At 39.7% G+C, this 24,408-nt stretch overlaps 1 protein-coding gene across 1 annotated transcript in view; it reads left to right on the top strand.

The window, feature by feature from the left end:
* The first annotated feature begins 271 nt into the window (after positions 1-271).
* Positions 272-24,408, top strand: part of upf3a (UPF3A regulator of nonsense mediated mRNA decay) — a 65,109-nt gene continuing 40,972 nt past the window's right edge. Inside the window, exons 1-3 of the mRNA XM_060826964.1 lie at positions 272-388; positions 15,157-15,263; positions 21,894-22,000. Coding sequence (XP_060682947.1) covers positions 272-388; positions 15,157-15,263; positions 21,894-22,000 — 331 coding nt within the window. The remainder of the gene's footprint in view (positions 389-15,156; positions 15,264-21,893; positions 22,001-24,408) is intronic.

Raw genomic sequence — 24,408 nt, 5'->3', positions numbered from 1 at the left:
GTTATCTTTTTAATCAACTTTTTCTATTTAGAGATTTTGAAGATAAAGTAACCCCTTGTATAACTCGCCCATTTCGGGCTTCTAGTGAACTCCACGTGGATCTTCTCGAAAGCAGTATGGCATGCGCCCTGCTGGGGGAATTAGCCAATCCGAGGGCACCAAGAGGGAGGCGGTCTGTCGAGCGCGCCATCGCGAGATGTGTTGCCACGAGCACGACCACGGACAGAGTGGGTAAGCTGTAGGCGGCGGAGAGGAGAAGAGAGTGTGCGGAATGAAAGAAGAGAAAGAGAACAAGGGGCGTGAGCGGCGAGTGGACATCCAGTTCAGAGACAGAGAGGAAGGGGAGAAACGCAAAGAGAAAGATGAGAAAAAGGAGGTGCTCACTAAGGTGTGAGCTGCGCTTCTCGATTTCTTCCTTCTTTCCCTCCCCCCAAGCACGAAACCGTTTTATTTTGGGTGGGGCTGGGCGTGTGGTGTAGAGCGTTGCGGGGTCTCCATGGTGACGTGAGTTAAAATGATGAGGCGGACGGTGATTGACAGGTCGCGAGCCAGCTTGAAGTGCAAGCGCGGCTCACGCGGCTGCAATTGTCCGTCCGTAGGATTACCCATTGACAACCGATTCATCATCATCATCATCATCATCATCATTCTGCTCCTACTGCTGCGGTCATGCACATCCACACGCTTCAGATTGATGGGGCAGAAATTTTCCAACGAATCCTATACACAAACAGCCATTGTTCTGTCTTTTTTTTCATGTTTTCAAAACCATTATCATGCTGGATAGCGTAAGGAGAATTTTCATTTCAATTTTTTGTGATCTCGATCATGTGATATGAGACGGCTTCAGGCAATTTTTAAAAGCAATTGTTTCGACATGGTACAATTCCCCTTTTAGGAGGAAAAGGAGAGAATAGCTTTTTTGCGCAATCTGCGTACCTGTCATCTCATTTAAAGTCGCAGGTTATTGTGATTGCGTTCAGGTCATCGTTATAGAGGGAAAGGAATTTCATTCATTCATTTATTGAAAATGTTTCCTCTTTACACCAATCTTTTAAAGCCGGCACCAACAATACATGCTATAAATATTCAAATATTTCTATAAGTGCAATTAGTCACTGAAGACGTCAATGTTAACGGAAATGTATAGGCGAACAGCTTTATTTAACATTGCATGATTTATTCGTGAATTCAGATTGGCCCATTACATTTGGATGCTGTCGTTTTAGATAGACATGAGAGCATTCAGATGCTTGTAATAAAAGCAGTGCATTCGTTGTGAAGGTCTTTAAATGCAGATTGGCCCAATCAAATTAGCAAAGATGGTCTGGAAGATCAGTTCCTGGAATTGCTTTGGCAAAATGGAACTAATTTGGATAAATACCGTTTTAGCTGTGACCTTGAATAATGAATAGGGTTAATTTTGTTTGCGCCTCAATTTGTTTAGATTTTAGAATCCCTACAGTAGGGGTGCAGGTCACTCAGCCTGTGGAGTCCATACCAACCCCCTTACCCTATCCCTGCAATTCCCATGGTCACCCAATCTACACATCCCTGGACATTATGGAGCAATTTAGCATAGCCAATCTACATAACCTGCACATTTTTGAACTGTGGGAGGAAACTAGAGCACCCAGAGGAAATCCACACAGACACTATGTGCAAACTCCACTCAGTCACCTGAGGGTGGAATCAAACCCAGATTTCCTGGCTCTCAGGCAGCAGTACTAATCACTGACCCACTATGCTGCACAACATGATGCCAAACTCCTCTTTGATCATTTCCTTCACCTTGTTGTCCACTTCTCTGGACAGGAGCCCTCCTCCTTGCTCCGTGGACACTTTCACCTACCTTCATCTCCGCCTCCACTTGGACCCTCTTATAGATAAAAGTTTATCTATATTTCGTCTCTTCATTGAGAACTATTGACAGTACGTCAGCTGTCTTAGTTTGTCTGCTTTTCTCACTGATGAGAACAGTACAGTGCAGGAAGAGGCCATTTGGACAATGTGTCTGTACTGACTATAATGCCATTCTAAACTAATCCCAACTGCCTGTGCATGGTCCCTATCCCTTTATTCCTGTCTTACTTTTTCTTCCTAAAATGACACTTAAAATTTGTGTCTACCACCTCCCTCTAGTAGTGCATTCCAGGCACCTATTCCCCTCTCTTTTTTAAAAAAAACTTGCACATCTCCTTTAAACTTTACCCTTCTCACCATAAACTTTCCACACTGTAGGGAATGTAATCTATAGACTTTCTCCTCTAGTATATGATAGTTCCGCCCTGGGAAAAAGATTCCAACTATCAGCCTAATTCCACACTCCATTCTTTTATATACTTCTATCAGATCGCCTCAGCCTCTGACACCCTAGTGAGAGTAATCCAAGTTTGTCGAGCTGACATTATAGTTAATGCAGTCCAATCCAGGTAACATCCTGGTAAACTTCTTTTGCACATCTTCAAACCCTTCATGTCTTCCCTATAGTGTGGCAACCAGACTCTGCAAAATACTCAACATGTGGTCCAACTAAAGTCTTATATAGCTGCAACATGACTTGCGAACTTTAATACTCCCTGTCTCCAACTGAAAGCAAGCATGCTGAATGCGTTTTTTAAAAATCACATAATCTACAGTGTTACTACTTTTAGGGAGCTATGGAATTGGATCCCAAGGTCCCTCTGTATTCTAATATTTCTCCTTCTGAACTCCTATTAATTCTTTGAGGTCTAACCCTGACGTCATTATCAAACCTGCTGAAAAGAGTGTTGTAGTTGTCCTCTGAATCCCAACAACCATTTCTGAGGCTGAGTGTCAACTCCCTTGCACTTCCTTTTGTTTCTGATCATGACCCCACCATTAATATTAAGCTGTTGATTCCAGGAATGTCACTGACCTCATCTCTGTTGAACATTCCCCTTCTCTGCTTCCTCATCTTCACGCACTACCTTCCCAACATACACAAACAAGACCTGAATCAAACAAAAACAAATTGCTGGAGAAACTCAGCAGGTCTGGCAGCATCTTTGAAGACAAAACAGAGTTAACACTTTGAGACTAATGACTGTGTTCTTCAGAACTGATAACAACTAGGAAAAGTTGGTATTTATGCTGAAGGAGGTTTTGAGGGGGAAGGTGAGAGCATAAGTGAATTGGTGGCAATGGAACCCAGGACTGATAGAAAAGTTGGGAAGACAAAGCATTATTGATTGTAACCCTGGGAAGAAGAGAGGTCATACACGTGATCATGGGAACAATGAATGGTGAAAACGCATTATTGAATGCAACTCATATTAAGTGAAACTTAATGTTCAACAGTACCCCATTCTCCACTTTTGACTTGTGCACTTTGTATCTGTGTTCTTGTTGGTTTCGCTCTCAAAGTTGACCATTTTCTCTTATACAAATGAAGCATTCACACCTGTTATACATATTTCACTTAGCAGCATTAGCATTCCCTTTGTCTTTTGCTCTGGCCACCCTCCGCATGTTTTCCCCTTGTTCATTCCCCTTTGTGAACAGAATAAAAACTATTATTTTCCAGCCTCCTTTTGAGGAAGATACTTTGAAATTTGTCTCCAAGATGCTAGTAGATGTGCTGAATTTTTTTTTCAATTTTTTTTTTGTTTTTTTCCAATTTTCCACATCTCTGGTGTATTGTTTATAATCAGCAAATGCTAATAAGCAGATACATTGCTATGAGGGGAGAGGTGGACTGTGTAAAGGTCAGACAATAAATAAGCAGAAACATTCAAAGAAATAATTAAAAATAGAAACATAGATAATAGGAGCTGGAGTATATCCGACTCCCTTTTGAAATCATACAATGTTTAGTGAAAATGCATTTAATTGGAAAACAAATATTTAGCCACACATGAATCTCACCTGCTTATGGAGAGTATTATATTAAAAGAAGAAGCTTATATGATAGTTACATAAAAGGCAAGTGAGCTAAAGTAAAACTTTGATTCTCGGAGACACAGATACGATAAGTTATTGCAGGAATTTGGATGTGGCTAAAGTACATTGTTTCGAGTAGAAAACACATTGCACAACCAGGAATAGTGGGAAATGGAAGACTTAAAAAAAAGGAACTTGAGGTAATTAATATCAATAGAGGAAAAAGAAATACTTGAGAAACATAAAGGACTAAAAGGATGTGATGGACTGCATTGTGATTCTAAAATAGGTAGCTTCATCAAACATGGAAGCGGTGGTTATGTTTTTCAAAACTTCCCTGCATTCTGATATAATTGCAGCATATTGGAAGCAAATATCATAGCATTTATTGAGTAAAGGAAGGAAAGAGAAGTGGGAATGGAAAGTGTGTTGACCCAACACAAGGCATCAGTGAAAATGCTGGAATCTATTCAGGCAGTTTAAACTATGTTTTTCTAATTGCATTTTTATATCAGAATGTTTTGCCTCACATGGGAACGTGCTGGAAATCAAGCATCACTATTCACAAAATGGTCACAGAAGTTAAAGATTTAGTGTGCAAATTGATAATTTACCTGTCTGTAAGACCCAGGTTGACAGAAAGCACAGACCAATTTTCTGTATTTGACAAAAAAAGTTATGTATTACAATTAAACAGATTTTAATTATAAGCCATTGACAAATAATTCTACTAGCTAAAACTCAAATCAAGAATTCCAGCTGTGCACGCTTATAGACAGATGCAAGAAAATGGATGCTATGGCAGAGTGAATATTTGGGAAAGAAGTTCAAATGGTTGAGTCCACAGGTTGCCGAGTTGATGCTTTGGCTGATCAGAATACTGCTTCTTGATCTTCCGTCTCCAAGTACTTGATTGCAGTAGGCACAGGATTGTTAGTTCACACTTAAGGTTTCTGTCTTATTAATTAAAAATTGCACTAATGAGGGAAAATAAACTGGTTATCTTAAGGCTTGAGAGGCTTTGTACTGCAGAGCTAACACAGCTTTCCTTCCAGAGGTCAGATGGCTTCTGCCCTGAACACCCGCTGCGTCCCCCCCCATCCTGAGCTGTCACCTTCCTGGGAGCCAATTGCATACTTGTTGGCAAATAGAAGCCTTTGTTATTAATAACTGGTCATTAGTCCACAGTTACTTGTTGCTGGCCAAATCTCCTTTCGTACATGGACCCCTGGCTCCTGTATGTTAGTATCTAGACATTCACCACTGCTTATACAAATGTGTGGGTAACTTGCTTTTAAAAAGTGCAGTCATCCTTCAAAAATCCTTGCCTCTTAATCAGTCCTTTTCAAAAATATGGAAAAATAAAACAAAATACAGTATTTACAAACAGAGTCCATATTGTTTTACAAAAGGAAAATTGTTTGGCAAACTTATACAAAGTTTTTTGAGGATCCAACTTGGAGGGTTAATTTTTAAAATGTTTTGATGCTATATTTGGCTTTGCAAAAAACACTCACAAACACAAAACATCATTATGAGATAAGTGCTCATGGAGCTGGGAAGTGATCACTTTGCTCAGACGTATGACACACCTTTGAAGCTGGTGGAACTTGAACCTGGACGTGCTGGTCCAATGATACAGACACTACCACTGTGTCACAACACCCCTTATTAATGAACCTTTTTGGATGTTTTATGATGCATCTCTAGGGCAATGAAAGCTTGAGCTCAGACCTTCTAGCCCAGAGGTAGGGATGTTCTAGTGTTAGAGGAAGAATGATTCATTTGTAGGCCCAACTGGATTTTCTTGAAAAAGGGCAATATGGCTGTCAAAAATAGTTTGAATTTTAGTCCAGCAGTCTAATTGATCTGAACCAAATTCTTGATATGAAGCAAAATTTGTGTTTGCTGGATAAATTAACAGGGCTGTCAATGTGAGAACTTGAAATATTAGCTTTATTTTTTTGATTTTCCATCAGTATGTATGTCAATTTGAAGGTTAGATACCATTGTATTTCTCTTCCACTAGGGGCAGTAGTCACAGGTGTTGCACTGATATGCTTCATCAAAACACAGAACATTGTTATCAATTCTAATTTTCACATTACGGACACATCCTTTTTTCCCAAAAAAAATCTGTAGAAGGTGCATGAAAAAAAAATGTTTTTAATGTGTGTTGAATCATTTTGGCAGGAGGGATCCATGGTTTTCAATGCCATAGTAATATTAAAAGGGTTAAATTTACAGAATTGGATATATTGTGAAAAATATGTTGAAACAAGCACTGATTTTTGTGTGCAAATACCATACTTTAACACAATCAGAAACTGATCATTTTCTTTTTCATATACAGATTTGGTAAAGAAATAAGCAAATGACTAAAGTTAAATGCTTTAGTTAAAGCAATATCCATTATTTTTGGTACAAAATGGGAACATAATTTCCATAATGCAACAACAAATATAAGGCTGAGATTTGGTGACTCATGTACATAATGTAGGGATGAGCATCATAAGGAGTGACTGATCTCTTGCCCCCCCGGCCCCCTCAATCAGTGAGATAGCTTGCCAGTTCAAGTTTCAATCAATAACTTAAGAGCTGACCATCAAGCTTCTCAGCAAATAACAAGCCTATATACTGACTGGAAATTTTTTTTTGTTATTCAGCATGACTAGAGGTGTATGATTTATATTTGTTAATATCATTCATTTTAGATTTTGACTTTCAAACTAATGCTTAATGGCTGTTGATCTTTTTTGTATGAAGCTATTTAGTACTTATCTAGGTCTGTTTCTGGCATCCTCATTTTAAGCCAGAATATATCAGGGTATGTGTCTGAAGGTACTGCAGATGTATTAATAAGTTTGTTTATAGTCGTTTTTTTGACAGATGAAGTAAACATTAAAAGACATTAGCTTGTTAGTGTGTTTAGAATAATCAAGAATTGATTTTAGCTTAGAAAAAAGAGATTGACGGGTCTTTTGACAGTTCTAAGTTAAAATAGTTTTTCCAAGGAAAAGAAGACTTTTTCAAAGCACTTCAGGAAATAAGTTACTTTGATGAAAAAATGTGCCAGACTAGGAGCATTTGTTTAAAAATCGGCATTAGTTATTCCAAACTGAGAAAGTCTAAGATCTTAGTTGTGAGAGTTAAAGGAATAAGTCCTTGAAGCTCTCAGGAGCAGAACTGAAAAGGAGCAGCTATATCAAACTGGAGATTTGATAGGTTAGGAAAATTTCACTGGAGTTTGGGCAACTGTAAAGTTATGGTCTTGAGAGTTGTTGGAATTTTGAAATCTTTCAAATGTGTTTTGTTTAATTTTTTTTGTTTTTATGTATTTTGTGTAATAAACTTCTGTTTTATCATTAAAACCAAATCTGCAGCCTTATGTGTTTATATTCGAGTAAAAGACTGCCATGTTAAATTAGAAAGCCACAGTAATATGGTCGATCAAGACAGATTTTATTCTGGAATGGGATTTGTCCAGTAGGAACATAACGGTGATCATAACATTAGTCAAGAGATTTGGGAATCACTGGCTATGCCAGCATTTATTTTTCATCTCTAATTGCCGTGAAAAGGTTAAGCTGCCTTTTTGAACCATTACTGTCTGTGGGGTGCCATCTTGCTTTTAGGATAGGAGTTCCAGGATCTTTACCCAGTAACAGCGAAGGAACGGAGATATAGTTTCTAATCAGGATGGTGCGTGGTTTTGAGGAGAAATTGCACATAGTGGTATTTTTATCCATCTGCCCTGGTCATTCTAGGTGATAGAGGAAGTCTGTTTGGTAGGTGCTAATGGGCAAGCTTTAATTTATTGCAGTGCATCTTACAACTGGTACACACTGCCACTGTGTGGCAGTGGTGAGGGTAAAGTGAGTGAATGTTGATAAAGAGATTGATAAATTCTTGATGTCACAAGGAATTAAGGGCTACGGGGAGAATGCGGGTAAGTGGAGTTGAAATGCCCATCAGCCATGATTGAATGGTGGAGTGGACTTGATGGGCTGAATGGCCTTACTTCCACTCCTGTGTCTTATGGTCTAATGTTGAAGGTGGTAGATAGGATGTCAGTCAAGCAGGCTGTCTTGTCCTGAATGGTATTGAATTCATAAGTGGTGGTTCCCAAAGATTGTTGCAGGATGCCCAGGCTTTAGGATCTTAAACAATGAGAATGAAAATGCTTTTCTTTCAGAAAGTTCCTTCACCAGCTACCCATTTGCCCACTAATTCTCCACCAATTATCTCTGGATTGAGGCAAGTAGACGCTCCCTCCTTTGCCAGGTCCTGGCACGCACGTCATTCTGGTGGCCGACTCATGAAAGTTGCCACCTTCTCATTCAGAAAGCAGTTAATCATGCCAGTGGCAAGTTGATGTCCTTAAGTAGCTGTAAGTTGACAACTTAAGAGCTTTAATTGGTGACAAGTTGAAGGTCACCAGTGGACTTTCTCTTCCGACACTTAATTTTGAAAGTGGCAAGAAGGGAATGAAAATCTCTTTGGGGTCCAACGCACCCGACTATTTGTTCTTTTCACTAACTTTTCCTTGCCACCTCAAGAAAGGAGATAATCTCGCCCAAAGTGCTGCCTCTATATGAAGTGAGTGAATTAAGTTTTAAAATAGTTTAAATGATTGAATGTAGTAAATATGGAGAAATTGGAGCAGGGGCTATACCTAAAATTAGAATTAGATCATTTAGGTACAAAATCGGCAAATATTTTCCACATGACAGTAGAACTGTGAGTTTCACTTCCTCTGAAAAGGTGTGAAACTTGGTTATTCAGAGTTTTTAAGGCTAAGATAAGTAATATTTTACGAATTCATTGCATGAAGAGAAATGGAGTAAAGGCGGGATACTGAGATCAAGCATGATCTACTTGAATGACAGGATAGATATTTTTAATCAACCAGTTCAGATATGTTATGATACACCTCTGGAGCAGGTGGGACATAACCCCAGGCCTCTGGAACAGAGATAGGGACAGTACCACTGTGCCACAAGAGCCCTTTTGAAGTGTCAAAAAAAAGGCACAGATGAGATATAAACTCAGGATTTCCTGTTTATTGGCAGGAGCTTTAACCTACGAAGTTACAAGAAATTGAATAACCTGTTATGTCCCTGATCACTCTACCATTGGGTTCAAGTTGAGATGGAGAATTTATTTATTATGATTTGGAAGATTTTAACAGTGAAAATATAAGAAGAATATTTGAATGAAGATGTTTTATTTATCTCACTAGCCTTTTGTCTAAATTGGATGGTCTAAAGTATTAAAGACTTTGAACATAACAAACTTGAGATGTCCACTATTCTCCAATCCCAGAACATCACCTCCTTGGTTAGTGAGGAGAGTGTAAACACACAATTGTATGGGACAGACTGGAAACTTTGTCATCTGTTATATCATGTTTCCCCTGTGTGTGGTCCCTCCTTTGCCACATTTTGTTCTGCTCCAGTTATAATGCTGTTCCTTTGTGACATTGGCCACTTCTGAGGAAGGTTTATGTGCCTAAAATGTTCAACTGTATTATTTCATTGGATGGTACCTGACCTACAGCTTTTCTGTACCCGTGATGCATTACTTTTTATTTACAATCCATTCTGCTATTTCATTATCACAACAATATTCACACTTTTTCACTAATTTCTTATCAGTTTAAAACTTATGCTGTCTTCATGCCATTTAGTTCTCTGGGGGAGCCATTAGTTTTGTTGCAGTGAATGTCATTACACCAATGATAACCCTAGATTTTTCTCAACACAGATTTGTCTTCCTTGCAGATTTGTTTCTAGCATTTTCTTGGAATGTATGGATTTGTATACCACAGAAGGCCATTCAGTCCATTGTGCCTGGCTATCTGGTAGAGTTATCAAAGAGATGTTTAAAAATCTCTTCTTAACCTTCTCCAACCTTAGGAGAACAATCCCACTCTTTTTCAATTTCTCCATTATTGAAGTCCTTGTACTATTCTGATAAATTCCTTCACCGTCCTTTCAAAATTCTTTGACATCCGTCCAAAGGTGTGGTGCCCAGAATTTAATACAGTAGTCCAACTGACACCAAACTTGTTTTGTACACGTTTAGGACAACTCTTATTTTTGCATATCATATTTCTTTAATAAAGCAAAAGGTAACCATTGTGACAATAGTATGGATTTAAAAGGTGTATTTTGACCTGGTTTTTCTTTTCTGAAAAAAGGTTGCAAGACAGGTAATGACAGTCTACTCAAAGCCAATAAAATAAACAGCTTGTGAGGTCTTGATTTTTTTTAAGTTGGAACAGTAGAAGCAGCCTGAATGGGCCAGATCAAGCTCGCACAAAATCAGGATTTTTAGTTTTAGCTTTCAGGCAGTGCTGGGGTCTTGAGGCTAGATGTGGAAACTGTTATTTTTCTCTATGCTACAGTAAAAGCTGGACTTCTCTTCCTGCTGCTAGAATTGCATGTGATACAAGCTGTTTTACTGAATTTGCTTTTGCCAAGTGTGTGTTTATGGGATGTTACTATATTGGAACAGTTAATTAGTTAATATATAATTTTTTGTTAAGCTTTTGTAAAGAGTTACAGCTAAGCCAATTATTTGTGTTGTCTGTATTTTAACTATAGTGTAACAATAAGGTGTGTTTTGCTTAAAGTCGAGTAGTTTGACCAACTGAATTGCATTTGGAATGCAACACCGTACACTTACCTTTAAAATAAGAAAACTTTAGCATGTAGGCTATTGTTTTAATATATTTTTAGGGGGTTTGGTCTGGTCCATTACACCATGTGCACTGTTTTCCCACTGTTCCTGCATCTTTTTTTAGAATCCTGTATAGTGGATGGCTTAGATGGGAACTTGCCACCATTAGGTGGTGTTCCCATGTATCTAGTGTCTTTGTCCTTCTAGATGGTAGTTGTCGTGGGTTCAGAAAATGCTAAGGAGCCTTTGTGCATTTCAGTGGGGCCTTTTAAATGGTACAGACTGCTGCTGTTGAGCGTTGGTGGTGGAGTGAGTGAGTGTTTTGTGTCTGCGGTGCTTTTCAAGTGGATTGCTTTGTCCAGGATGATGTCAACCTTCTTGAATGTTGTTGAGCTGCATTCATCCAAGCAAGTGGGGCGTATTCCATCATATTCCTGACTTGTGCCTTGTTGATGTGGCTGGCTGGGGGAGTCAGGGAATGTGTTATTCAGTGCAGAACTTGGAGCCTCTGACCTGCTCATGTAGCCACAGTATTTATATGGTTAGTCCAGTTGATTTTCTGGTCAATAGTAATCCCTAAGATGTTGATAATGGGGGATTCGGCAATGGTAATGTCATTGAATGTCAAGTGGCAATGGTTTGATTCTCTCTTTTTGGAGGTAGCTATTGTCTGGCAATTGTGTGGTGTGAATACCACTTGTCAGTCCAAACCTAGATATCATTTAGGTCTTGCTGCATTTGGTCATGACCTATTCACTATCTGAATAGTGCTGAACATTGTGCAATCATCAGAGAACATCCCCACTTTTGACCTTACAATGGAGGGAAAGTCTTCGATGAAGCATCTGAAGATTGTTGGGCTCAGGACACTTGCCTGAGAAACTTCTGGAGAGATGCCATGGAACTGAGATGAATGATTTCTAACAAGGACGTGAATATAGGAGGGGTGGTTAGTAAGTTTGCAGGAGACACTAAAATAGTTTGTGCAGACTGTGAAGATGATTATCTCAGAATAAAACTGGACCTTGATTGAATGGGGCAGCAGGCCGATTGGTGGCAAATGGAGATCAATTTAGATAAATGTGAGCTGTTGCATTTTGGTAAGGAAAACCAGGGCAGGACTTTTAATGGTAGGCTTCTGAAGAGTGTTGTCGAACAAAAAGACCTAGGGGCCTAGGTGCATAGTTCCTTGAAACTTGAGTCACAGGGTAGTGAAGAAGGCATTTTTCATGCGTGCCTTCATTGGTCAGAATATTGAGTATGAGAGTTGGGATGCCACATTATGGTTGTATAGGACATTTGTGAGGCCAGTTTTAGAATTCTGGTTGTCCCTCTGTATGAAAGACATTCAACTGGAAAGGGTACAGAAATGATTTACAAGGATGTTGCTGGGACTGGAAGGTTTGAGTTATAGAAAAAGACTGAATTGGCTATGGCTTTTTACCCTGGGGATTTGGATACTGAGGGGTGACCAAACAGAGATTTATAAAATCATGGAGAGAGTGAATAGACTAGTGTTTTTCCTCGTTTCACAGAGTTCAAAGCTAGAGGCCATAAGTTTAAAGTGAGGGGGGACAGATTTAAAAAGGACTTGAGAGTCACTTTTACATGCACAGGAATGATCTGTCAGAGGAAGTGAGAGAGGCAGGTGCAATTACAACATTTAACAGGCATCTGGATGGGTGTATAAATAAGAAGGGTTTCAAGGGATATGAGCCCACTGCTTGTAAATGGAACTAGGTCATATTGGGATGTTTGGTACAGATGATTTGGACTGAAAGGTCTGGATCCATGCAGTACGACTCTATAACTACAACCGATTTGATTTCAACCAGTGTAGAGCTTTCTTCCTGGTTTCTATTGATTTCAGTTTTGCTAGGGCACCTTGATGCCACATTCAATCAAATGCCCTTGTGATGTCAAGGACAGTCATTCACTCTCACCTTTCTGCTGGAATTCAATTCTTTTTGTCCACGTTTCAATCAAGGCTCTGTTGGAACCCAAACTAAGTGTCTGGATGCAAGTGATTGCAAAGCAAACGCTCCTTGAAATTGTTGATGGCATATTCCATCATTTTTACTGATGATCTATAGTGATTAGAATGGGGACCAAGTGGATCTCATTGACTATGGGATCATTAATTGGTTTTGTTAAATTGGACCAATCAGGGAGTTCTGGCTGACAGACATAAACAGGAGATTCAGAGACCAGTCTCTGGCTGGTCAGACCTCATGCACTCCGCACATGTAAATAAAGGCTGATTTGGTGATGGGATACCTCCTCTGTGCAGATATTTCAGGATCACAAGTAGATTGCTTGCCATTAATTGGCTGGGTTCAATTTGTCTTGCTTCGTGTGTATGCAACGCCTCTGGGCTACTTTTCAAGTATTGTCAAGTAGATGCCAGTGTTGTAGCTGCATTGGATCAGCTTGGTTAAGGATGCACCTCATTCTGGAGCCCAGGTCTTCAGTACTATAACTAGAACGTTAACCTTTGCTGTGGACAGTACATCCAGCTGTGTCTTGGTATCACATGTAGTGATGCTAGAGACCTCTGGAGGAGTTGGAGTTGATCATCGACTTGGAAGTTCTGACTGATGTCTAGTTACAAGCGAACTGCAGTGCTAAGTGTCTGGAATCATGTGAGTCAGATAAGAATAGCAGTTTTTCCTTCCCTAAAGCACCTTAGTAAATCAGATGAAATTTTACAACAGTGATTTTGCGAATTTTTAAAATTGAGTTCAATTTTCATCACTTGAAATTCAAACCTGTTCCGTCAGAACATTACCTGGGTCTCTGGAATTTTAGTGATAGTACCATAGCCTCTCCCTGATTTAGATTAGATTAGATTAGATTACTTACAGTGTGGAAACAGGCCCTTCGGCCCAACAAGTCCACACCGACCCGCCGAAGCGCAACCCACCCATACATATACCCCTTACCTAACACTAGGGGCAATTTAGCATGGCCAATTCACCTGACCCGCACATCTTTGGACTGTGGGAGGAAACCAGAGCACCCGGAGGAAACCCACGCAGACACAGGGAGAACGTGCAAACTCCACACAGTCAGTCGCCTGAGTCGGGAATTGAACCCAGGTCTCAGGCGCTGTGAGGCAGCAGTGCTAACCACTGTGCCACCGTGACGCCCACTGTGTTACTCCCAGCGTGCCGCCCACTGTGTACCCTACGTGTTACTCCCTATCCAAATGCTCTAATTTTTACTTACTAGCCAACATAAGGTCATAGAGATGTACAGCACAGAAACCAACCCTTCAGTCCAGCTTGTCCGTGCTGACCAGATATTCTAACCTAATCTAGTCCCATTTGCCAGCACTTGGCCCATATCCCTCTAAGCCCTTCCTATGCATATAACCATCCAGATGGCTTTTAAATGCTGTAATTGTACCAGCCTCCACCACTTCCTCTGGCAGCTCATTTCATACACACGCTAACTTCTGCGTGAAAAAGTTGCCCCCTAGGTCCCTTTTTAATATCTTTTCCATCTCACCCTAAACCTATGGCCTCTAATTCTGGACTCCCTCAACCCTGGAAAGAGGCTTTGTCTATTTATGCTATCCATGCCCTTTATGACATTATAATCCTGTATAAGGTTACCCCTCAGGGAGAAAGTGAGGACTGCAGATCCTGGAGATCAGAGCTGAAAATGTGTCGCTGGAAAAGCGCAGCAGGTAAGGCAGCATCCAAAGAGCAGGAGAATCGACGTTTCGGGCATAAGCCCGTCGATTCTCCTGCTCTTTGGATGCTGCCTGACCTGCTGCACCTTTCCAGCAACACATTTTCAGCTAAGGTTACCCCTCGGCCTCTACGCTCCAGAGTCAGTGGAAAATTTTCTGAAAATCCAAATGTATCACTGGTTTCTCTTCATCCGTCTAATCTCTGCAAGTACCATCCTCAACAAACTCCTCCTTTCTAATCTCTGCAAGTACCATCTCCTACCTCTATCTCTGGTTTGGATAAAGGAAAAGGAGAAATATGAGCACCTATAGTCTAGAAGGACATGGTACAAAATAAACTCTTTGGTTCTCAGTGTTGCAAGAAATAAGTACTAAAGAATTTTATTTTAAAAAGCTACAGAAGATTGTAGAGGTTTGTACTTCCACTTGCTTTAAAATTTATACTCACTTTTAGAAGGGAATAAAATACTTGGATTTTTTCATTCCTCTCTTCTATGGCCAACAAAGGACTTGTCAATGGAGATTCTGTATTCTGACAAAGAGAGTCTTACTTTTGGCTCTGTTTTTCACATTGCTTTACCCAATCTTGTCAGTTGAAAACAAGAAGCAAATTAACACACGTTGTGAGAAGCCTGCTAACGTTTCTTCGTCTAGTACAAGATGGACTACTTCAAATCACTGGACTCACCAGATAGACTTGGAAAAGGTTAAGTCCTTAGAATCATTTGAAAAAAAATTCATGTGGGGGAGTCCTTTAGGATCTGGCTGGATGAATTAACGAAGATGTGAGGAATAGTTTTCCTTATTCATGTTATTTGTCGATTGTAATACTTCTTGAAAAACATCTAATCCTTTCATTCATATGTTTGCAGGTGGTGATTAGGCGTTTACCTCCTACTCTGACTAAAGCACAGCTCGAGGAACAACTACATCCACTACCAACACATGATTATTTTGAATTTTGTGCTGCTGATACAAGGTACCAATAAGAATTGGATACCTTTAGAGGTGATTTTTATTGCTTTTGGAAGGAATATAATACAGCAACAACTTGCATTTATGTAAGAATCCAATAATGCATCCCTAAAAACTAGTAAGATTGATTCAGTAATTTGAATCAGTGATGATTATGTAATTTCACTGTAACCAGTGTTTCTTACATGTAGTTTATTTCTTAGATGTAGGAAGGATGTAGTTTTCATCTTCTAAACTTACAAGTATCATGGTGTATATATGTATTTTTGAATTGTCACACCTTTAAAAAAATATTTTTCATTTTGAGAAGGATGGGAACAGAATCATTGTTATTGTAGCTATCTGTCGTCTCAAGTCCCTGTAAAAAAATATGGAATTTAAATTCTGCTGACTGGTATTCTTGTTTTAAATGTTAATCATTGTGTTAAACCAGCACACATGAGACCCAGTTCATCGCAACAATTTATATTGTGATTACGAACATTGAAGCCTTGCTATCTACTGTTGCAATCTAATGCTAATATTTAAAGAAATAATACAAGCATGCAGCAACTAACCTAAAGAAACCTGCCATTACATTTTCTGTTTTTCATCAAAATCAAATTTTCTTACGTGTAAAAGAAGAATGAAACAAAAAACACCATTGAAGTTATAGCTCTCAACTCAGTTCTATTTTTCACTTCGACCTAGGAGTTCCCTTATCTTGTGAAATCTTGAAAGTTAATTCACTTTGCATGGATCAATCCAAAGATAGGCTCTACTTTCCAGAACGTAATGCTTTCTCCAAAATACAAGGTTAATAGGAATTTTTCCATTTGGGTTTTGGCTAAGCAACCTTCTGGTTTCCTTTAAAGGCCTTGCTGGTATGGATCCTTTAGCTTCTTTTCTTCATTTTGAACATCTATAAGTTGTTTTTCCCATTCTGCTTCCTCTATTTCTGAACAGCCGTTTCCAGGCTGACTGCTTTCAGTTACAAATCTCTATAAGGATAACTGTTAATTTGTTAATTTAGCTTCAGCCTCGACAAATATTCTAACTTCTTCCCTCATCTCAAACTAAATTTGAACCCTAACCCAAATTCCATGCAGTAAACATTAAATTTAGTCAGGCTTGTACTTAAACAATTATTGCTTATATTCATTTCTGATGGTTATCTCCACACAGTGAATTGCAGCCTTTGTAAGACACAATCTGCAATTGCCTCTCTGCCTGCATTCAAACTGCTTGCTTCTGTCATCAAACACAAATAAAAAGTAAACAAAAGTTTTTAATAAAAATGATCAGGTGAAACACCATATCAATGGCAACATGGCATGTTTTGGGGTGCTTAAACAAATGTAAAGAAAGTATTTTATCTACAATTCAACTCTGATTTTGAAATGCATATAAGTAATTTTAGGTGACACCAAAATTGGAGGTGCAGTGGACAGCAAAGAAGGTTACCTCAGATTACAATGGGATCTTGATCAGATGGGCCAATGGGCTGAGGAGTAGGAGAGATGGAGTTTTATTTAGATGAATGCGAGGTGGTGCATTTTGGGAAAGCAGATTTTAGCAGGACTTATACACTTAATGGTAAGGTTCGAGGAAGTGTTGCTGAACAGAGACCTTGGTGTGCAGGTTCATAGCTCCTTGAAAGTAGAGTCACAGGCAGATAGGAGAGTGAAGAAGGGGTTTGGTATGCTTTCCTTTATTGGTCAGCCTATTGAGTACAGGGGTTGGGAGGTCATGTTGCGGCCATTAGTTAGGCCACTGTTGGAATATTGCGTGCAGTTCTGGTCTCCTTTCAATCGGAAGAATGTTGTGAAACTTGAAAGGGTTCAGAAAAGATTTGCAAGAATGTTGCCAGGGTTGGAGGATTTGAGCTATCGGAAGAGGTTGAATAGGCTGGAGCTGTTTTCCCTGGACCATCAGACGCTGAGGGGTGACCTTATAGAGATTTATAAAATCATGAGGGGCATGGATAGGGTAAATAGACAGGGTCTTTTCCCTGTTGTGGGGGAGTTCAGAACTAGAGGGCATAGGTTTAGGGTGAGGGGTAAGATACAAAAGGGGCCCAAAGGGCAACTTTTTCACGCAGAGGGTGATGTGTGTATGGAATGATCTGCCAGAGGAAGTGGTGGAAGCTAGTACAGTTTCAACATTTTAAAGGGCATCTGGATAGGTATATGATAAAGAATGGTTTGGAGGGATATGCTGGCAGGTGGGACTAGATTGGGGTGGGATATCTGATCAGCATGGACGAATTGGAGCGAAGGGTCTGTTTCCGTGCTATACATCCCTATGACTCTAATTCGTGGTGTTTGTAATTTGCGCCCTCTCCAAATTTCCTGGCTCTATTACAAGCTTCGCGATGAACTATATTTTAACTTCTCTATGAACTGTGACCTTGTAAGATAAAACTAGGTTAGCTTTTAGCTGTAATTAAGCTCAAGCATTTAAAATTGCATTTGGTTCAGGCTTGCTTGTATGTTTCTTAATTAGATGCCCTTGTCAATCTACAGCTAAACATTTAATTCCTGTTGCAAAGTGTTAGATTCTAAAATGAATGAATTATGTACTAAATACTTGCAACATCAGTGCGATATGAATTTGTTTTAGCAACTCTTGAGTTCAAAATATCCAAATATGTTAAATGTCCCTGTAATCCCCACTTGTGCCCTTTTTTGCACATCGTACATACATTATTAGAAAACAAACAAAATTAGAAATAAATAAGTACAGCTCTCAAAATCAGTACAGTTAAATTTTTAGCTTAGTAAATGGCTCCTAGTTCAGATTGTAGAGATGAAATCCAAATGAAAGGTATTTTGTAAATTGTTTTTATTTTCTCCACTGTCCTTATGTCTGTTTCTAACTAGGGTATGCTAATTCACTCAGTTCTCCAGCAGTGCTCAGTGTAGAAAAAATACATTTCTGCCAATCTTATTTCTCGTGATATTAAATTTATAACTTTTCACTGACTTCATTATCAAATGAAAACTGTCATTCTGAATTTACTGTATTAAAAAAAATCATTTTCACAAACTTTTGCTGAATCTAAAACTCTTACCCTTTTCTGCTGTAATGGACACAGTCAGCAATGAGACATGGCTTAAAACTGAGGTTTTGGATTGTTTCATTCTACTAATGACAACCTGCCGCCATCACACTCACGCATGCACACATGCACAAACCTCTATATTTCTCTTTTTAATTTTAAATGATTTAAATAAAGTTAGGCAATTTTTGCAGTTTCTATAGTTCCCAATGTGCAGTGCCAATTTTAAATCTCAACCGCAAGAGGAAATCAACTTTAGTATCTTAGATGTTCATTACAATGTGCTGTCATCCTGGTATTACCCTTTGTAAATCTAAATTCATAAATAATTCATATTTTAGTGAAGTTTGCTCCCACTTTTGGCGATGCCTTCTTCCAAATTAGTTATTTAAACTGAGACTGAATCTGATTTTCAAATGTGTATTCCGTGCCACTATTTGAATATGAATAGAAGGATGTTCCGGGAGATCTTGATCAGTATTTATCCCTGCAGTGACAACACTGGTGCATTTTGTCTAGTCTTTGTTTTATTGCTGTTTTGTGACCTTACTTGACATGGATTGTTTCCACATTCCCTAAGTTACAGCAGTGACTTCATGCTGAAAACATTTCATTGATAGTAAAATGCTTTAGGACCTCCTGAGTTTAGGAAAGGCACAATGTAGATACAAGTTAGGGTGAAAGGAAGGGCTGATAGGTGTATGGAATGCTGGATGACTTGAGAAATTGAGTGGTTTGTTAAGAAAAAGAAGGAAGCATGTGTCAGGTATAGACAGGAGAGCATGAGTGAATCCTTAGAGTATAAAGGCAGTAGGAGTATACTTAAGAGAGAAATCAGGAGGCCAAAGGGGTCATGAGATAGGTTTGGCAAATAGGATTGAGGAGAATCTAAATAGGTTTTACACATACATTTAGGACAAAAGGGTAACTAGGGAGCAAATAGGGACCTCAAAGATCAGCAAGGCAATCTTTTTGTGGAGCCGCAGGAGGTGGGGGATTTACTAAACGAGTATTTTGTGTCAGTGTTTACTGTGGAGAAGGACGTGGAAGATATGGAAGATATGGAATATGGGAAATAGATGGTGACATTTTGAAAAATGTCCATATTACAGAGGAGGAGGTGCTGGATGTCTTGATAAGGCAGATAAATCCCCGGACTAATCAGGTATACCCTAGAACTCTATGGGAAGCCAGGAGAGTGGCTGCTGGGACCCTTGCTGAGATATTTGTATCATTGATTGTCTAACGTAGTACCATTATTTAGGAAAGGTGATAAGGATAAGGCAGGGAACTATAGGCTGGTGAGCCTGATGTCGGTCGTGGACAGGTTGTTGGAGGGAATCCTGAGGGACAGGATTTACACGTATTTGGCAAGGCAAGGACTGATTAGAGATAGTCAACACAACATGGCTTTGTGCGTAGGAAAACATGTCTCACAAACTTGATTGAGGTTTTTGAAGAAGTAATAATGAGGATTGATGAGGGCAGAGTGGTGGACGTGATCTATATGGACTTCAGTCAGGCACTTGACAAGATTCCCCATGGGAGACTGGTTAGCAAGTTTAGATCTCTTGGAATACAGGGAGAACTAGCAATTTGGATACAGAACTGGCTCCAAGGTAAAAGACAGAGGGTGATGGTGGCAGATTGATTTTCAGACTGGAGACCTCTGACCAGTGGAGTGCCCCAAGGATCAATGCTGAGTCCACTGTTTTTCATTATTTACACAAATGATTTGAATATGAGCATAGGAGGTACAGTTAGTAAGTTTGCAGATGACACCAAAATTGAAAGTGTAGTGGACAGTGAAGAAGGTTACCTCCGATTACAATGGGATCTTGATTAGATGTGCCAGTGGGCTGAGGAGTGGCAAGTGGAGTTTAATTTAGATAAATGTGAGGTGCTGCATTTTGTGAAAGCAGATCTTAGCAGGACTTATACACTTAGTGGTAAGGTCCTAGGGAGTGTTGCTGAACAAAGAGAACTTGGAGTGCAGGTTCACAGCTCCTTGAAAGTGGAGTGGCAGGTAAATAAGATAGTGAAGAAGGCAATTGGTATGCTTTTCTTTATTGGTCAGAGTATTGAGTACAGGAGTTAGGAGAACTTCTTGTTAGGAGGAATATTGTGTTCAGTCTGGTCTCCTTCCTATCGGAATGATGTTGTGAAACTTGAAAGGTTTCAAAACAGATTTGTAAGGATGTTGCTAGGGTTGGAGGATTTGACCTATATGGAGATGCTGAATAGGCTAGAGCCGTTTTCCCTGGAGCATCGAAGGCTGAAGAGTGACCTCGCAGAGGTTTATAAAATCATGAGGAGCATGGATAGGATAAATAGACAAAGTATTTTCCTTGGAGTGGGGGAGTCCAGAATTAGAGGGTAAAGATTTAGGGTGAGAGAGGAAAGATATAAAAGAGACCCAAGGGGCAACTTTTTCACATAGAGTGTGGTGCATGTATGGAATGAGCTGCCAGAGGAAGTAGTGGAGGCTGGTACAATTGCAGCATTCAAAAGGCATCTGGATGGGTATATGAATAGGAGGTTTAGAGGGGCATGGGCCAAGTGCTGGCAAATGGGACTAGATTAGGTCATGATATCTGGTCGGCATGGACGAGTTTGACCAAAGGGTCTGTTTTTTGTGCTGTACATCTCTGTGACTCTCTAATTCTAAGCCCTTTTTTTCCAATTTATCTACATAACTTTGGAGCCCTTCTGGATTTGAATGAGTGTCCGGAAGTGTACAGGGTATAGTAATTTCAACCTAATTATTGCTCTGTTTAGATTTATCACTTTTTAAAGTTGTGCTAGTCAAATTGTTTCAAGGATTGAATATTATTTTTATAAAACTCAGATTAAACTGAAAATGAAAAAAACCACTTCCCCACAATCCATCCCCATGGCAATGTCGCACCCCTGGGATTTTCCAAGTACAAGTTCAAACATATAAACTCCCTAATCCCAAATATTCTTTTTGTTCTGAAAATGTATATGAATAATTAACAACTGCAGACATCTCACTTCCTTCAAGAAACTCAAAGGGTTTACCATTCAGTTTTTTTCCCCACTTTCAACTCTGACCTTATGAAATAAAGACATGTCATTCTTTGAATTGCAGTCATCTTAGTTGTACTGCATTTAACAATTTTTCGACACTACGGGTGTCAATTTATCTTATTTAAAATTTTTCAATTTGCATACTGAAATTATTCTAAAACTTACAAAATTAGACATTTGCAATTCTCTATTCAGTAGATGATTTGACCATCAAAATAATTTAGACTGCAATATTAAATTCATATAATTTTTGAATAGTTTTCTTGGTCGATCAGGGAGAAGACAGATTTTGGAAATGTTATCTGTTTTTATTAATTTTCTTCAGTATATTTAAATAAATCTAGTAAACTCTGATCATGCTGATCAATTCTAAGCCAATGAATAGATATTCTTGTTGGCTTTTATTACTAATATAGTGCAGATTTTCAGCAGTTTTTGAGTTCTTTTACTTATTAGTCACTTCCATTAGAACTGTTCACTGCTTAAACATGTAGATTCTATATGATGTTATGAACTGTTGTGCATATGCTTTTTTTCATCCAGCCTGTACCCCCACTTGTTCTCTAGAGCCTACATCAATTTTAAAAATCCTGATGATATAATTCTCTTCAGAGACCGATTTGATGGATATATCTTCATTGATAATAAAGGTAAAGATGCAGCAAGCTTTAATGACTACTCAAACAAACTAGACTTCCTATTTTGCGTAAGAGATTTTCATTATTGTTGTATTTCCCACAAAGTCCAGAGGGCAGTGCATTGCACAACAATGTTTGCACCAATCAACATTAGATTGAATTATTATCTGCACAAAAATGTAACCTATCTGAATCCAAGATGTTTCTTTGGTTGCCACGAGAAATTCATTTTGTTTTGTTTGTTCAGCTCCGTGAGATTTGTTGAATATTTTGATGTCACTGAAGTAATAAAACCATAAGACATAGGAGTAGAAGTAAGGCCGTTCGGCCCATCGAGTCCACTCCGCCATTCAATCATGGCTGATGGGCATTTCAACTCCACTTACCAGCATTCTCCCTGTAGCCCTTAATTCCTTGTGACATCAAGAATCTGTCAATCTCTGCCTTGAAGGCATTTCGCGTCCTGGCCTCCACTGCACTCTGCGGCAATGAATTCCACAGGCCCACCGCTCTCTGGCTGAAGAAATGTCTCCGCATTTCTGTTCTGAATTGACCCCCTCTAATTCTAAGGCTGTGTCCACGGGTCCTAGTTTCCTCGCCTAACGGAAACAATTTCCTAGTGTCCACCCTTTCCAAGCCATGTATTATCTTGTAAGTTTCTATTAAGTCTCCCCTCAATCTTCTAAACTCCAATGAATACAATCCCAGGATCCTCAGCCGTTCCTCGTATGTTAGACCAACCATTCCAGGGATCATCCGTGTGAATCTCTGCTGGACACGTTCCAGTGCCAGTATGTCCTTCCTGAGGTGTGGGGACCAAAATTGGACACAGTACTCCAAATGGGACCTAACCAGAGCTTTATAAAGTCTCAGTAGCACAACAGTGCTTTTATATTCCAACCTTTTTGAGATAAATGATAATGCTTGTGAACTGGAAGATGATGCAGAACAGTAAATCGAGCTCGATAACATTTCAAATTGATGAAGTGCATTTCTGGTCTAGAAGTTTGAAATGGACCAAAATTAAAATATATCTTATACTCGTCAGGCCCTAGTGACCACATCAAAGTGGAATGGAACCGTATAACGAATGATAATTTAGTCTTTATCTGTAGACCAGTCATGCTCTGAGTATTTTTACCACCTTGTCTATTCATTAAACACAAAATGCTTACATTCCATAAGACATAGGAGTAGAAGTAAGGCCGTTCAGCCCATCGAGTCCACTCCGCCATTCAATCATGGCTGATAGGCATTTCAACTCCATTTACCAGCATTCTCCCTGTAGCCCTTAATTCCTCGTGACATCAAGAATCTGTCAATCTCTGCCTTGAAGACATTTAGCGTCCTGGCCTCCACTGCACTCTGCGGCAATGAATTCCACAGGTCCACCGCTCTCTGGCTGAAGAAATGTCTCCGCATTTCTGTTCTGAATTGACCCCCTCTAATTCTAAGGCTGTGTCCACGGGTCCTAGTTTCCTCGCCTAACGGAAACAATTTCCTAGTGTCCACCCTTTCCAAGCCATGTATTATCTTGTAAGTTTCTATTAAGTCTCCCCTCAATCTTCTAAACTCCAATGAATACAATCCCAGGATCCTCAGCCGTTCCTCGTATGTTAGACCAACCATTCCAGGGATCATCCGTGTGAATCTCCGCTGGACACATTCCAGTGCCAGTATGTCCTCCCTGAGGTGTGGGGACCAAAACTGGACACAGTACTCCAAATGGGGCCTAACCAGAGCTTTATAAAGTCTCAGTAGCACAATGGTGCTTTTATATTCCAACCCTCTTAAGATAAGTGACAACATTGCATTCGCTTTCTTAATCACGGCCCAACCTGCATGTTTACCTTTAGAGAATCCTCGACTAGTATTCCCAGATCCCTTTGTACTTTGGCTTTACGAATTTTCTCACTGTTTAGAAAGTAGTCTATGCTTTTATTCTTTTTGCCGAAGTGCAAGACCTCACATTTGCTCACATTGAATTCCATCAGCCATTTCCTGGACCACTCTCCCAAACTGTCTAGATCCTTCTGCAGCCTCCCCACTTCCTCAGTACTATCTGCCTGTCCACCTAACTTCGTATCATCTGCAAACTTCGCTAGAATGCCCCCCGTCCCTTCATCCAGATCATTAATATATAATGCGAACAGCTGTGGCCCCAACACTGAACCCTGCAGGACACCGCTCGTCACCGGCTGCCATTCCGAAAAAGAACCTTTTATCCCAACTCTCTGCCTTCTGTCAGACAGCCAATCCTCAATCCATCCCAGTAGCTCACCTTGAACACCATGGGCCCTCACCTTGCTCAGCAGCCTCCCGTGTGGCACCTTATCAAAGGCCTTTTGAAAGTCTAGATAGACCACATCCACTGGGTTTCCCTGGTCTAACCTACTTGTCACCTCTTCAAAGAATTCCAA

This window comes from Hemiscyllium ocellatum, chromosome 6 (assembly GCF_020745735.1).
Source record: "Hemiscyllium ocellatum isolate sHemOce1 chromosome 6, sHemOce1.pat.X.cur, whole genome shotgun sequence".
NCBI classification, from domain to species: Eukaryota; Metazoa; Chordata; class Chondrichthyes; order Orectolobiformes; family Hemiscylliidae; genus Hemiscyllium; species Hemiscyllium ocellatum.
Note: the sequence above shows the minus strand (reverse complement) of the source record. Positions and strands in the feature narration are given on the sequence as shown.